This window comes from Furipterus horrens, unplaced genomic scaffold (genome assembly GCF_987537825.1).
Source record: "Furipterus horrens unplaced genomic scaffold, mFurHor1.1.pri manual_scaffold_8, whole genome shotgun sequence".
Classification (NCBI taxonomy): domain Eukaryota; kingdom Metazoa; phylum Chordata; class Mammalia; order Chiroptera; family Furipteridae; genus Furipterus; species Furipterus horrens.
The window spans coordinates 49,925,022-49,942,074 of NW_028327178.1; the positions used below are offsets into that span (position 1 = coordinate 49,925,022).

Genomic DNA, 17,053 nt, shown 5'->3' on the forward strand with positions numbered 1-17,053 from the left:
CCCTCACAAGAAGTAGTCTGTGGACCTCTAAAGTGGTGGTGTCCAAAATCTTCAATAAGACGTGTTTGGCTAAACATCAGTCGATAAAGAAGAGCAACTATGACTAATTTCATTGTGGATTCTGATTTCAATAAAAATGTTTGCTTTTAAGAGTAGAAATTGAACTTCCTGATACCGTAAATTGAGATGCAATTACTCTTCATTAAACTGTTGGAAAAGGTATTTCTAACCTTGATTTCCAAATTTCTAAAATAGTTCTTCCCTCTAAATTTTTATCTTTAATCGTCATGACTTAGTATTGTACAAAAAGCTTGGGAGTCATGCTGATAAATTAATTGATGTCAAAAAGAGAGTCACAAACCTCTCATTAAAATTTCTTTTTCTGCTACACTCATTCATTTGCAAGTCTGTCATGTCTAAAAATGTATCCTTGGATTTTCAATCACATTTGATGAAGCTTATGTGCTGTGATTTCTGAGGTGAGGACATTTTAAAACTCACGGCTCTCCAAGAAATACCTTGGAAAGAATGTTTGATTTTTTAAGAGGGGGGCAAGAACAAAACAACAATAAACCCACTTCTAAATACTGTGTAGAATCAGTGGAGGAAAAATAATAGAGCCATAGAGGAAAAAATTGAAAAGGATTATTTTCAAGGAAACCATGAGAAAAAATGGGAAGCAAATCTATAGGATTCTTTTCTTGTCATCAAAGTCTCAAGGTTTAGTGTTGCAACAAGAACAGTAATTGCTGGTCCTGATGAACACTTACTGTGCTCTAGGTGTGTTGCACAAGTTGAGTCCCCCAGTCCTTGTGACAGCTGTGTTCTCAGCAGGGAGACTTGCTAGGATTTCAAATAGGAAAGTGGCCAGTGCCCACGTGTATATTTAAAAGCTCACTCTGGAAGAAGTGTGTAAACTGGGGGGAATTGAAGCAACCAGAAAGGAAGCTACTGCAATAATGACAAGTAGGAACTCAACTTTTCTGGCTGCTCTCAGAAGGAAAGGAGCAACTACATTTCTGCAAAAACACCCATTTGTTCTCTAGATGTTTTAGGGAAGCCTTTTGCCAAGGAGGGACTCTTGTTCATCTCAAAAGATCTGGGCACATTTAGCACAAGCTCCCTGACAAATCACTCTTTTAAAGCAGGTGCAGAGGTGGAGGAAATTACAATTCTTGAGTGGTATTAACATCTCAAACCCTGGCAATATCTGTATCTGGTGGGGAAATGAAAATTTCTATCTCTCTCAAATGTGGGTGGCAATCCTGGAGTTAGGTAGGACTCAAACCCAGAGTGATTTAGATGCAGAGCAATTGAACCAAATATTTTCAGCTGCTCATTGACATCACTATTTTGACACCCCATCCAATTACTGTGGGTTCCTTGGAGATGTCAGGTAAAGCAGTGATAAAGGGCAGATCCAAGTTTCAGCATCTTTACAAAACAGCTTAATCTCATGATGTACACAATGGTCATGTGATAGGCAATGCCCAACCCCAAAAAGTAAACTTAGACCAAGTTTCATATAATGAATATTAACACTGCTATAAATCCCTCTCAGTCCAGCCCCTTTACTACCCTGGTCTTCATTGCATAATAAGCAGCAGAGACTCTATCAGAACCTTCTAGAAGAATGAGTTTGCAAAAGCAGCCTTTGAGTTTCAAATTGAGAAATATCCTTCTCATGATGGGCCCTTCAAATCACCATTCAGGGGCAAGTGCCAGGGAACCAGGAACTCCCCAAAATTCTTATCTGCCTCTACAGCATCCGTGGGTGATAACTTCACCACATGCAGGGAGACAGAAATGTCCAGCCCTGAGAAGCCATCCCAAACACGAGAAGGCTGGGCACTGCTGGGACTGGGTCACCTTCATCATTAAGCTCTCTTCTGAGGAACAAAGGGAAGGGGAACACAGGCCAGGAAAGGGTTGACTATCCCTGAACAGCTACTCTGCTTGACCAGGACTCACCCCCATTATATCAAAATAGCCCTCTTTAAAGCCGACTTACTGTGCATCAGTCTCAGTAATTCAGCAGAATATTAGCCTTGTCCAGGGGAAGTGCAGCAACAGCCAATACTTTGCAATGAGCATCTTCATCACTTTTTCCTCCATCACTCAGTTGAAAAGTATTTTTTCCCCCTCTGCCCACTTGATTGGTGGTTTGAAGGTGTGGTCTGCTTTGATACACTTAAGGGATATGCCACATTATTAGCGGAAGCTTACTACTGCAGTGATTCTTCAGGTGGGAAGAAACGGAGGCTTTGAAACTGGGCAAATTTAAAGAAAAACAGGTGAATTGAGGGTCCCTCCAGGGTGCACATGGCTTCACATCCCCTGGAAAATCACTGTGCAGAGAATAATTTAAAAGGTTTATTCTATAAAACATGGAAACCAAAAATGCTTGGTGGCTTATGACCCATGGCAAGGGTGACTTCAGAATGCTGTGTGCACAATGCAGTACAGTGGACACAAAGCCATGTGTCCTTGGCCAGCTTTGTGGCCAGCTTTGAGTAGCACTAAGTTCAAAGCTGAACAGCCTTGGTTCCAGGTCTCCACTCTTCTGCTTATAGTTGGCATGATCTCAGGCAAGCCACTTAATGCCTTTGATCCTGAACTTCCTTATCTATGTAATTGAAATAAAAAGCCTGATGTGATAGAGCTTCAAAAAAAAGATAAGCATATGTTACTCAATAGGAAGAATATGGTATTGCTGTGAAAAGTCATTCATTCTCAGTAATATTCAACAGAATTTTAAAAAATCTTCTAAAGCTTAGGTAAAACATCAGGGGGGAATATTTCTGGGCATGAAAATATCATATAATTTTTTAGGCTGCAAACCTCAGTTCAGTCATCAAAAGAGAAAGAGATGTTAGGTACTGCCAAAGTCATCACCTGCCTGGATCCTGCAAAATAGAAAAATTCTGCACAGTTTGGAGTTGGATTAAGTTGTAATAAAACGTGGCCATTTGAAGTGCTAAGATGGATTAGCAACTTTTAAAAATATCAGAATGTTTACACCCTGGCTGGGTTGCTCAGTTGGTTGGAGCATCGTCCCATGCACCAAAGGGTTGTGGGTTCAATTCCCAGTCAGGGCACATTCCTAGGTTGCAAGTTGCAGGTTCCAGCCCCAGTCAGGTGCCTATGGGAGGCAGCCAATCGATCTCTCTCTCTCTCTCTCTCTCTCTCTCTCTCTCTCTCTCTCTCTCTCTCTCTCTCCCCTCCCTCCCTCCCTCTTGCCCTCTCTTCCCCTCACTCCCCTTCTCCCCCTTTCCCCCTTTCTCTCCCCCCCCCACAAACATGTCCTTGGAGGTGCAGATTAAAAAATATAAATATGTCAAAATGTTCACATTTAGATTTTAATTTTTTTTTTAAACACACAGTTTGTATATAGAGAGTCTTGTTTTCACTCAGTCCCCACTTCTTTTGCGCTTAAAGCATCACATGTTTTCTTGGGCTGCCTCCTTCCAGGACTTTGGACAACGACAGTGACTGGTGGTGACCACTGCTGTCACTGAGCCTGAGCTTCTGGGGCCACCTTCTCTTTGGCACTCCACTCTGTGGCCCGTCAGGCAATTTAAGTGTCTTAGTTGCTTTAGTGTGATAGCAATAAATAGTTTATATGGACATAATAAAATGCAGCACCTAGAAGAACCAGAAGAGAAGGATGAGCAAAAAATAAAGACAGTTCAGAGGCTTTGCATGCCCCAATGAGTTCATCTTTCTTCTTTTAGGATGAAGACTTTAGTCATTTTATGTGCACCGTTTTAGTTATATGTTGCCCTGGCTGGTTTAGCTCAGTGGATTGAGCATCGGCCTGCGAGCTAAGTGTCGCTGGTTCGATCTTCCAGTCAGGGTACATCAGAGAAGGAAAACTCTGACTCCAAAAAACCTCCGCTGCCTTGCGGCATACCTCTTCAGGGGAAAGGCTAAGGGAGTAAACCCCGACAGAAAATCCGGAGCCGGAGTCCCTAAGGCGGTTTGACGTTGTAGTCAACACCGGCAACTCCTGCGGCGCACCTGAACCCAAGCTGTATCGACTCCGTCTTTCCCTTGGACCCTTCAGCTGCGAAGAGAGGGGGGGTCTGCTGCATGGGCAACAGCAGACCCTCCATATTACCCTGCCCAGGCTCTGTAGCTTCAGCGTCATCGCAAGATGTCGATTCAACACGGGAGGAGACAGATACCATGTCACTCCCGAGTCGGACTGCACAGCCATTCTTGGCGGTGCAGATAGACTCTGAAGAAGCTACACCATCGTCTCTCGAGACGGACGGCTGCCGACGACGTTTAGTTATATGGGAAAGGGAGGAAAAATTCCATTTCAAAAGCTTCTGAAAAAACTTGACCCTGCACTGCCTCAAAGCATACAGTACATTATGTACAGGCTAGACCTGCATCCTTTTCTTCCTGGCAGCTTTTCTGTTGAATAGAATTTGTTTTCTCCTTTTTTAATATCTGGGAGCTGTGGCATTTTTAACAGACTCCATCATTTTGGAGCAATGTTCTCTTGAGGTGAGCAACTGAGATGTATAATTATATGCTGTGGAAAATGATGGTGGTGTGAGGGTGGGGAAGGAGGTTATTGAATCACAAAAACATCTTTTCTATTCAGAAAAAAAATGACTGTGTGGAGGATGTTCGATTTCCTTCTGCTCTGTGCCCATGGAGAGTGCTGTATCCTAAAGTGAAGGAGTCATTGGTATTCACTGGAGCTTGCCTGGTTTCATTTTTATTGTTTCAGAGACTTATTACTCTTTCAGAGTTGTTCCCAGGTTTGCTGCCTTTTCTCAGTATGTATGAGCTAAGGTAGTGAGAGGAAACACCTTAATTACATTTTAAATAGAATCAAACCATAGTGTATTTATGAAAATTCTAGCAGAAGGTACAGTGAGACCATTAACTCAAATCCCCAAAATACATAAAGTATTTTTAATAATAAAAAGTCTATAGTTGGTGTGCTAAATTGTATCTGCATATTAAAAATATGCCCTAAACACTAAATATTTCCTAAATGTGCATATTATGTTTAAAACCCTCCCCTATAAAACCTGCACCAGGAGTGTGGGCCATCATGATCTGTCTCCCACGCTTGCCCCTGTGCAGCAGGAGGGTGGGACGCCACCAGCCGCTGCAGGGAGATTTCAGCCATGCATCTCCCTCATCTCTGCACTCTCTCAGAGGGCCTGTTTTACAAAGCCGCGCCTGTGCATTGGTTGAATTTGATTTTAGTGAACCTGCTCATACATTTGTCAAGCAAAAACTGAGAAATGAAGGAGGAGTTATAAACTGTCTTGAACTTGAACATAAAAGTTTGTTTCAGGCCTAGGGGATTGTAAGGAGCAGGTGAGCAGAGCGGCCCTGGTGGCCAGAAGCCAGTCACTGGCACAAGCTTGGGAATCAGCCCTCTGGTTCCTTTCAGGAACATAGTTCTCTCTTTCCCAGCACTAGAAAGATTTAAAACCTGGCTAGCTTTACTTCCAACAAATGCGATAGGACCGACGCTTCTCTAGATACTTCATGATTTGGCTCAGTGGATTGAGCGTCGGCCTGCGAGCTAAGTGTCGCTGGTTCGATCTTCCAGTCAGGGCACATCAGAGAAGGAAAACTCTGACTCCAAAAAACCTCCGCTGCCTTGCGGCATACCTCTTCAGGGGAAAGGCTAAGGGAGTAAACCCCGACAGAAAATCCGGAGCCGGAGTCCCTAAGGCGGTTTGACGTTGTAGTCAACACCGGCAACTCCTGCGGCCCACCTGAAGCCAAGCTGTATTGACTCCGTCTTTCCCTTGGACCCTTCAGCTGCGAAGAGAGGGGGGGTCTGCTGCATGGGCAACAGCAGACCCTCCATATCACCCTGCCCAGGCTCTGTAGCTTCAGCTTCACTGGAGAGGACACTCCAGCGTCATCGCAAGATGTCGATTCAACACGGGAGGAGACAGATACCGTGTCACTCCCGAGTCGGACTGCACAGCCACTCTCGGCGGTGCAGATAGACTCTTAAGAAGCTACACCATCGTCTCTCGAGACAGACGGCTGCCGACGACGATGTGGCAATTAACTTATTTCCCAAGAAAATTGGTTCTCAATAAAATTCTTCTTAAAGCATTCATAAATTCACCCTGGCCAGTAGCTCAGTTGGTTGAAGTTTCATCACAATGTACCAAAGGGTTGTGGGTTTGATTCCAGTGAGGGCTCAGAGCTCATACCCAGGTTGCGGTTCAAGCCCCAGTAGGGGCACACGTGGGGGCAACCTATCAATGCCCCCCGTTTCCTTTCTCTCAAAAATCAATAAGAATGTATCCTTGGGTGAGATTTTAAAAAGCATTAAGAAATTCAATGTATGTAGTTTTAAAGGAACACATACAACTTTAGGTTTTCTTGAAAATAAAAATAATAGCTAAACAGCCCAAGTGCCCATCAATAGATGAGTGGATAAAAAAAAAAAAAAAAAAAAAAAAAGCTGTGATACATTTACACAACAGAATACTATTCAGCCATAAAAAAGAAGGAAATTTTATTCTTTGCAACAGCATGGATGGACCCGGAGAGTATTATGCTAAGTGAAATAAGGCACTCAGAGAAAAACAAAAACCATGTGATTTTACTTATATTTAGAATCTAATGAACAAAATAAACTAACAAACAAAATAGAAACAGACTCATAGAAGGAAATGGATAAGGGGACTGGGTGAAATATGTGAAGGGATTAAGAAAAAAATTAAAAACCTCATAGACAACAACAAGGTCATTAACAGAGAGAAATGGGAGTAGGGGAGACAGGAGAGGGTGGAGGGGGGATAAATGGTGATGGAAGAAGACTTGGGGTGGTGAGCACACAATACAATATACAGATGAGGTATTAAAGAACTGTACACCTTAAACCTATACAGTTTTATTAACCAATAAATTCAATAAGAAAAAGAACAAGAATATCTAAAGAATTTTTGTTCTTTTCTAAAGAAAAAATGCACAGGATAAAATAATGTAAATGTGTGTTGATTTCTTTAATTTATTAAAAGATATTTAAAAGCTAAAAAGGATGTGAAATAGGACATAGTAGGATGATGATTGCTTAGCAAAATTACCTAATTTTCCTCAGGCATATTTTATTTGTGGGTTTATTAGTAGCAATCTGTTTATCGCATGGTCTGCCCAAAAAGGAAAAAAAAAAAAAAAGAGGTGGGTCACAAGGTAGTTAGAGAAGGCTCAGTCTCTTTAGTCTCCCAGGAAAACAAGGAATGTAGGCAGTACCCCTTCAGCCTCTGGCATGGCACACCTGCCCAGGCCTCACTGTGGACCAGGCAGAAAGCAACATTCTATACCACTGATGACCTGCATTCCTGCGCTTAGAATTCCCAAACCGGGAAAGCAACCAGGGTCTTATAATACAAAACACCCATATTTCATGTCACAGCTACTTTGCATGCCTAGTGGTCCTAGAGCTACAAATAACGTTTTATTTCCTAACTAGTGATATACACAGTTAACTTTTTGTACTATTTCAGGCATAAGAGGGAATGTTAAATCTAAGGTAAATATTTCTAGGTGTTTTCACAGTATGCTAACATTTAAAACTGTGGCCATCTTAAAAATAATTTTTTTTAACCTCTCTATCAGAAGGAAACAAAAGCCAAGTTACTCGATCCAGAAGTTCATTTTTTTTCTTCCTGGGCTCCCATAAGCATATTACTTATTTTCCAAGCCAAGAAAAAAGACATACTGTCTTGATAATGCAAATGTATTTCCAGGGAGATTGGCTGTATAATTGGAAGTAGAACTGTTCCAGAAAATAAAAGGCCTGGCCACCATATCCATAGGGAGTCAGGAGACGATGGACGACACTCGTCATCTGATATTTTTCTTGGAGCAGCTCTTTCTGTATGTTTGTTTTGCTTTTGTTTAAGGAAAAAAAATTTTTTTTCCACTTAAAGTGATTCCCATAATACCTGGACAGGAAGCTGGGGAGGTGCATGGCAAGAACTTCCTCTTCTGCAGGTTCTCCTGCTGTTTGTTGCTTCCCTGCAATGATCACATTATCTTAGGAGATAAGGAATTTTCCTATTTTGTAAAAGTAATCAACAGTTAAACAAAGTTTACTTGTTTTATATTCTTTTGTTGGAAAGCTTCATTTAGAAACAGGAAGATATAGGATCAAGGAATGGAAAGCAATTGTTAACCATGTGTATTTAAGAAGGTTTAACACTGGTCTCCCCTTCAAAGTCCTTGCCAGGGGAGAGGTGGTACCAAAAGAGCAGTGGACTAAGACTCAGAAATGTTGAGGTCTGTTCCAAGTCAGCCTGTTTCGAACTGGTTGTGGTCTGTCTGCATCTCTGTACCTGACTACTTGTGAGGATTAATTGGTCAACAGACTTATTCATTCTGCCAGCACTTATTGATGCTCACCATAATTAGTGCTGGAAGTTAAACAGCACTTGGGCCTCACCCTTATGAAAGCATGCCAGGAACTACATGTAGTGCCCAAATGTAAGGGGACTGGTTTTCATGTCATTGTTGATCTGTCTGTTTCCTGGTCACCAGTTAAATGAAAACAATCAAATTAAAATAACTTTTTAAAAAATAGGGCTAATAGAAGTCCTATGATTATCACAAATGCTAAAGCAACACAGCTGTGATGTGAGCACTGTCCTCCACAGGAGAGCATCTGTGTGTCAGGAGTAGGAAGGGGCTCATGTGGCTTGCCTCAGCTGACTTAAGAGCATTTTCTTTTACTTGTTGAACAAGTGTCTCTTCCCCTAATTCATCATTGACCCTCTCTCCTCCCCTATACACACATGCTGTGATACTGTTAACTAGTGGCCGTGGACCTACTGGAAGATGTCAAGATCCCCCTCAAAGTCACTGACCTTAGATGGAAAGAAAAGGCTGAGGGAAATGAAATTGGTAATTACATCATGACAAACTCAAAGTAGAATTAAATTGTTGTAAGGAAAGTCAAATAATAGTTATTACTCAACTACAAAATAGTCATTCATAGAGTAACAAAGACACTATTCAGAAAAAGACTATGATTTTAAAATTCCTAAAGTAACTTCCAGCCAAGATGGAGGTGTAGGTAGACACTCTTCATCTCCTCACATAACCATAAGAAGGATCATAACTAAACTCAGAAGTAAACAGAACTTTCAGGAATTCGAACTGTATGGAAGTCCAACAACCAAGGATTTAAAGAAGAAATTTTCATCTAAATAGGTAGGAGGGGCAGAGACAGGGAGCTGGGGAAAGGAGTGGAGGCTGTCGGTGGAATGGGCCATTCCACATTGACATGTGGCAGATAAAAGCTGGGAGGGACGGACACCTGGGGAGCAATCTCAGCTCCAGGCCAGACTACACAACCCAGGGTTCCAGCACCAGGAAAATAAAGCCTCATAGTTTCTGGCTGTGAAAACCAGTAGGGTTTTGGGTGGAAGAAACTGCCTGTCTCTCAGGAGACATATGCAAACCTATCCACTCTGGGAACTACCACTAGGGCAACAGCTAGAGGGCCACCCTGATTAATACCAAGGTTCTTCCCCTGACAACGTAACAGGTGTGCCAAGACAGGGAGCCAAAGCAGTTCTTCCTAATACATAGAAACAAACACAGGGAGGCTCCCAAGTTGAGGAGACAAAGAAGTATGGCTCAGATGAGTAAACACAGATTGAAATTCCAGGAAAAGAACTAAGCAAAACAAAGATAGCCAACCTATCAGATGCGGAGTTCATAACACTGGTGATCAGAATGCTCAGAGATTCACTGAGTACGGTAAATGCATAAGGGAAGAAATGAAGGCTACATTAAGTGAAATAAAGAAAAATCCACAAGGAACCAATAGTAAAGGGAAGGAAGCCAGGGTTCAAATTAATTATTTGGAACATAAGGAAGAAATAAACAGTCAATCAGTACAGAATAAATAAATATATATTCAAAAAAAATGAGGAAAAAATAAGAAGACTCTGGAACATCTCCAAAAGTACCAACACCCAAATCAAAGGGATGCCAGAAAAGGAAGAGCAAGAAATTGAAAACTTACTTGCAAAAATAATAAAATTTTTCTTTCCTAATTTGGTAAAGGAAATAGACATACAAGTCCAGAAAGCACAGGGAGTCCCAAGTAAGTTGGACCCAAAGGGGACCACACTAAGACATATCATAATTAAAATGCCAAAAGTTAAAAATAAAGCAAGAATCTTAAAAGCAGCAAGAGAAAAGAAGGGAGTTACCTACAAAAGAGTTCCCATAAGATTATCAGCTGATTTCTTAAAAGAAACTTTTCAGGCAAGAAGTATTCAAAGTGATGTAAAGCAAGGACCTACAACCAAGATTACTCTACCCAGCAAAGCTATCATTTAGAATGGAAGGGCCAATAAAGTGCTTCCGAGAAAAGGTAAAGTTAAAGGAATTCATCATCACCAAGCCATTATTATATGAAATGTTAAAGGGACTTATTTAAGAAAAAGAAAATCAAAACTATGAACAGTAAAATGACAACAAACTCAACTATCGATGACTGAATCTAAAAAATAAAAACGAACTAAACAAACAACTAGAACAGGAACAGAATGATAGACATTGAGATCATATGCAGGGTTATCAATGGAGAGGGGGAAGAGGGAGAGTGGAGGAAAAAGTACTGGAAATAAGAACCATAATTGGTAGGCATAAAATAGACATGGGGATGTTAACAATAGTATGGGAAATGGAAAAGCCAAAGAGTTCATATGTGCGACCCATGGATAAGAACTAAGGCGGGGATTGCAGAAGGGAAGAGGAGTACCAGGCAGAGGAGGGCAAAAGGAAAAAAAATTGGGACAACTGTAATAGCATAATCAATAAAATATACTTTTAAAAATCCCTAAAACTATTTTTAAATGCATGATTTATAGTAGAATAGAAGTTACATGTTTCAATAAATACCCTGATGCTATAATGGTCTTGTTCTAGATGGAGAAAACTAGTGCTTTAATGCTAATATTTCTCTTTTCTTTACTTACTAATAACCTGAAAATGTTTTAACTTGTATTTGTCCTGTATCATAGAGTACTTTACCTTTCAGTTACCAATGTATGCTGTAGATCTATTAATATAGCTGTAGATATATAGTATATGGGAACCTCATCTGCCCCATTTTTTTTTCTAAATGACAAATACAACGTGAAAACTATTAATCTAATAAAGTGTCAGTGATGATTATGACTAAGGTACCTTAAATGAACACATGCAGTTTAAAACTCTAACTCTCATGTTTAGTTGAGAGTGGTGTTAACTTTTTCACTCTTGCATATTTTAAGTAGTGTGTTCTGCTGTTTTGTTGTGTGGAAGTACTGGTTACAGTGAGACAATGCTCTTTTCCAGCCAATCTCTGATGAGGGCTGAGCTACACAGTCGCAGCAGTACAGTATTCCCTCACTTATCACGGGTATCATGTTCTAGACCCCCCTGAAATAGGTGAAAATCCACGAAGTAGGAACCTTACATTTATTTTAGTATTTATATATTTTTTAAGGCTTTATAAACCCATCCTCACACTTCTGAACCGTTCCCAGTCCCTTATTAACCTTTTCCACACTTTTATGAATACTACTCATGTTCTTAAACATATTCTACACTCTTAAACCTACGTAACTTTAACAACGTACGTATACAGTACCGCAAAATCCCACAATATAGCAAAAAATCCACGATAAATAATTAAATATGATATTTTTAAAAATCCCGCAATACAGTGAGGCCGCGATAAGTGAACCGTGATATAGAGAGGGACTACTGTATTATACAGCAGGTTGCAAAACAGGTGTGGACTTTACAAACTGTGGTAGAATGAAATCTGCAAATTGGGCATATACAGGTTTTTCAAGCATTCAAACCCCTCTCACACTCAAGCCACAGAAGGAAGGTTCTATTTTGAGATCAAAGCCACTCAGACTGTCAACCAAACACTAAAGTTGCTCATTCATTTAATAACTAATGATCAATTCCTATTGTGAAACATAGGATCTGTGCAAACAAAATTATGGCACTCAGTCCCTGTCCTCAGGGAGTCCACAGTGGGGTGGCAGAGAGTAGAATGTGCTGAGCACCATCCACTGCATAGTCAGGCCTGCGCGACATGCAGGTGGGCAGGGCCCACTGTGGGGTCTACGAGCAGGTGAGTCCTCCCCTACTGCAGCAGTACTGGAGAACAATTTAATCAGGCATGACTGGGTCCATTAAAAAGGAAGAATAACCACAGACTAATCACTAAATATTGATAATTGGTGAAAATAACCTAGATGACCAAACACCACAGGTAGAATGGAGATTAGGGGAGTAAAAAAGAGCTTCATTATTAAAGAGAATATTTGGAAAGCCATCTGGAGCATGTTTGAGGATGCGAGTTCCTGGCCCTTGAAGCATTTCAGAATGGTGCTCATTTATCTACTCAGTCTTTATGTCTTCTTCCTTCTCTTCTCTTCTTTCCCATAGCTGTGGCAAAGACAAGAAATCAGTTTTACAATTAATGCTTTATGTACCAGCCTTCTTATTACCTTCTTCTAGTAAAGTAAAATGGATTGTGGACTAAAGTGGAAATAAAAGTCCCAGATTTTATTTTTCACTTGTCAATCAACAGCAGAGGACATTTCCATTACAACTCGAACAGAATATATATATAACTAATAACATGAAGATTAAAGGCCCTGGGTACAATAATGCCAACTCCTGAAATAAAGGGGCATCTAAGCTCCATTAACAATAAAGAGAAAATTCTAGCAAAATTTATTGAAATATTTTAGCCTTGAAGTTATAAAGTCTTAGCTTATTTTCACAGTTTTACCAAAAATAATCTTCTTTCATTTAGCAGTTGAGAAGAAAAATCATATATTTTATATTTTAGGAGAATATTGAATAATGGTAATTAATTCAGAAATTGAAAAAATACTCAATTTTATGTGTTAAATATTAAAGTAGATAGGAATGAACCACACAACCCTTTTTTAAAAATTATTTATTTGTTTGTTTATTTTTAGAGAGAGGGGAAAGGAGAAAGGGAGAGAAACATCACTGTGTGGTTGCCTCTCACTCGCACCCCCAACTGGAGACCTGACGTGCAACCTAGTCATGTGCCCTGACTCAGAATCGAACCAGCGACACTTGGCTCGCAGGCCACAACCATTTTTTAATGGATTGTTTTAACGGGTTGTGCCAATATATTGTGGGATCACTCTTCAGCTCCTATTTGTGTTTGTAACATTTAACTAAAAGTTAAAGTTAAATGTTTCAAAAAGCTAAACAAAAAGCTAAATGAAATATTTAAAATATAAAATACTTGAATAATCAATTATATCATTTCTGTGAACATTCTTTTCCCTTCATGACTCTTGTACATTTTTTAAGACCATCCTCCATCATTAAGATCCTGTGTTTACTGCACCAAATTGTAATTCTTCATGTCACTTTCCTCTTTCTCCCAGAGCTTTTTTGAAGGGCAGTCTGCACCATGGGACTCTGCTAAGAAAGATGAGAACAGAATGAAGAACAGATATGGGAATATCATTGCATGTAAGTATTGACAGTGTCATTGTGCTGTGGTATACCTTTATTTCGCATCTGCTAAGATTGACCACCAGCCTCATGCAGTGAGAATTTACAGTACAATTACTGCCTTCACCCTGCTGGAAAAGTTGGTGTCATATTCATATTAAAGAAAGGAAAAACTACCTAAATGCCCCCACTATGTCAATGTGTCTTGCTTTGGGGCTAGTTTTGCTTGTAGATTTAAGGTTTTGGTAACACAGGTAATGTTAAAACACTGAAAAAGAAAATGCATTGTAGGAGTAAACATAACAGTCCTAATATTACCCAGCTGCTACGTGGGAATAAATAGAAATAATGATGCACAGCACGCCTTACTGCAAGGAGCTCAGAGTTCTCAACAAACATTAACTCATTAATCCTCCAGACACTTGGGTTAGGTAGGTCAGTAATAGCCCCATTTTAAGGACAGGAAACTGAAACTCAAAAGTTAAATGATATTCCCCATATCACAGCACTCATTAGCAAAAGAGCTAGGATTATATCTCAGAAATTCCCAGTTCCTATGGAACTGAATGTTACCAATCCATAATGCCTTGGACGGTTTTTTAAATTGAGCCCAACCTCATTAATGTTCCGTAACAGTGCTGAGACGCATGGCAGATTGATGAGCCTCCTTCTCCCAGAGCTGAAGCCATCCGTCCCCTGCATTAAATTGTTCTAAATCACACAGTCTGCACCAAGTACTCACAAGGCACTAAGAAAATTAATACTATTTCTAAATATATGTAAATTAAAACAAAAAAATGTGGGAATAGACAAAAAGCATCTAGCTCATCATGTCTTATTACTTACAAAAGAACAAACTTGAAAGGTTTGGATAGTCTAGGGGAAGCAATATATTAGCTTTATTGATAGTGAAAGTCCAATTAAATTTATTTGCCCGAGTAACACTTTCTAGTAGGGTGGTGGAGATTCTGAGGCAGCACACAGGACAGGAGTCGCTGTGACTAGAAATGACCTGTGTCTGAGCTCTCCAATAGCAGCCACTCACCACTGAGTACTTGGAGTGTGGCTGGTGCAGCTGAGGAACTGAGTTTTGGTTTTTATTTTCAATTAAACTTTTTATTTTGAGATAATTGCATGTAGTTGTAAAAATAATACAGAGATAATGTATATGCTTTAGCCACTTCCCCCTGATGGAAACATCTTATGAAACTATAGTATACAGCAAAAGTATAATAGTTAATAATTGGGGTATTAACATTGATAACAGTCAAGGTGCAGTGCACTTCCATCCCCTTAAGAATTCCTGATATTGCTCTTTTACAACTATACACACTTTCCCTTCCTTAACCCCTAGAAACCATTAATCTCTTCTTCATTTTTGTAATCTTGTCATTTCAAGCATGGTATATAAATTATACATTATGTGATCTTCTGAAATTGGCTGTTTTTCACTCAGCAAAATTCTCTAGAGATTTATCTAGGTTGTTGTACATATTCATTCCTTTTTTATTACTGAGTGAAATTCCTGGTATACCATAGGTTTTTATTATTTTTTATTAACGTATAGATGACATACAATATTATGTGACTTTCAGGTGTACAACAGAGTTATTCACCATTTTACCTTGCAAGGTGATCACCCTGATAAATACAGTAATCTTCTATCACTGTACAAATATTATACTGCTGGCTATATTCCCTATGCTGTACGTTACATCCCCATGACTTATTGATTTTATAACTGGAAGTTTGTACCTCTTATTCCCCTTCATCTTTCTCATCCATCTGCCACACGCCCCTCCCATCAGGCAACCATCACTTTGTTTTCTGTATCTATGAGTCTGTTTCTCTATTGTTTTGTTCAATTCTTTTTTGTTTTTTAAACTTCATAGATAAGTGAAGCCATACAATATTTGTCCTTCTCTGACTTTTTTCACTTAGCATAATACCCTCTATGTTCATCATGTCACAAATGACAAAATTTTATTCTTTTTTTATGACTAAGTAATATTCTATTGTGTATGTACATATATATGTACATACATATATATACAAATATGTATCACATCTTCTTTATCCATTTATCTGTTAGTGATACCTATGTTGTCTTCATATCTTGTCTATTATGAATAATGCTGCAATGAAAGTAGGAGTGCATGTATCTTTTTGAATTATAGTTTTCTTTTTTTTTTTTTTCCAGATAGGTACCCAGAGTGGAATTACTGGGTCATATAGTAGTTCTAGTTTTAGTTTTTACAGGTAGGAACTGGGCTTCAGATTGTATTTAATTGTAATTATTTTGCATTTAAATAATACGTGAGACTAGTGACTCCCAAGTTGGGCAGTGAAAATCTGCAGTAAAAAAGAAAAAAAAAATCTGTAGTGTGTCTGGGTATTTTATTTTATTTTTTTTAAAGGGAGCAGCATTTATATACAATATTTATGAACCATCCTGGTTGAGCATGAGCATTCCCTATTTTCCCTTTGGCCACTTATAAAGCCAAACCACTGGTTTTGTAGGTGACAAGTGCTAGCTTCAAGTATTTTGTTTGTTTGTTAACTGAATGCTTCATTTGATCATGTGAGAGTCATTTTTAGACAAAAGATGCTTCCCTGAGATCTAAGGCTTAAATGCCCCTCCATGAATTTAGTCAACACTATGGAGCACAAGACACTGGTCCACACTGAGGATTCCAAGGTTATGGAGATGAAGTTTCTGCTCCCAAGACAGAACAGACCAAGCAGTAAGAGCACTATGACTCTAGTTCATCCTGACAACACAGCCCTGGTTGGAACTGTGTGTACCATGCTATCAAGGCTCAGAGAAGCAAAATGTTATTTCTTGCCAGAGAGTGATCATGGGAAGAATTAGTTGACCAGTTCCTTCATATTCTCTGGAAGCCCACTGAAGGTTTGTGCTGTTAAAAGAATTCAGATTTCATGTAATGGCTTAGAAAATGCTTCGCAGGAGTTCTTTCACCTCTGCGACAAACTATGAAAGGATTCATGGAGGTAAAATAGAGAATTCACAGCAGTGCCCTGGCCCCCCTCACACACCAAATGGAGGGGGATGTGGATGAGCCTTTGTCCTGAGGTTGCTGTATCCTGGATGTGAGCCTCAGGCTGAGCATAAGGCAGTGTCTGGGGGTGTGATTTTAGGTGTGCTCGGAGATCCAGCTGGCCTTGTTCAGTATAGCTTTGAGTCTGCTTCTTCCCGAGGCGTAGTTGAACACCTGCACTTGGTAGATACTTGAGAAATTCTTTTGAATAATTAATGAAAACAATAAAAACTAACATTTACTGAGCATTTATTATATGCTAGATACCACTCTAAGCACTTTATACATATTTACTTACTCCCTATAACAATACCATGAAAAAGATATTGAATCTGTTTCACAGGCAAGGAAATTGAGGCATGAAGAAGGTAAAAGGGTTACACAGTTAAGATGTGGAGGCAGGATTTCAACCCAAGAGAAGCTTCTATAAGCACTAACAGCCCCTACCAGCTTGCCACATTGCCTGAAGTTTTTGC

At 39.6% G+C, this 17,053-nt stretch overlaps 1 protein-coding gene across 6 annotated transcripts in view; it reads left to right on the forward strand.

The window, feature by feature from the left end:
• PTPRM (protein tyrosine phosphatase receptor type M) overlaps positions 1 to 17,053 on the forward strand; it is an 883,942-nt gene that overhangs the window by 737,922 nt on the left and 128,967 nt on the right. For all 6 annotated transcript variants that reach the window (XM_090285792.1, XM_090285794.1, XM_090285793.1 and 3 more), the window contains one exon: positions 13,449 to 13,536. In XM_090285792.1, the coding sequence (XP_090141918.1) occupies positions 13,449 to 13,536 (88 nt within the window). The remainder of the gene's footprint in view (positions 1 to 13,448; positions 13,537 to 17,053) is intronic.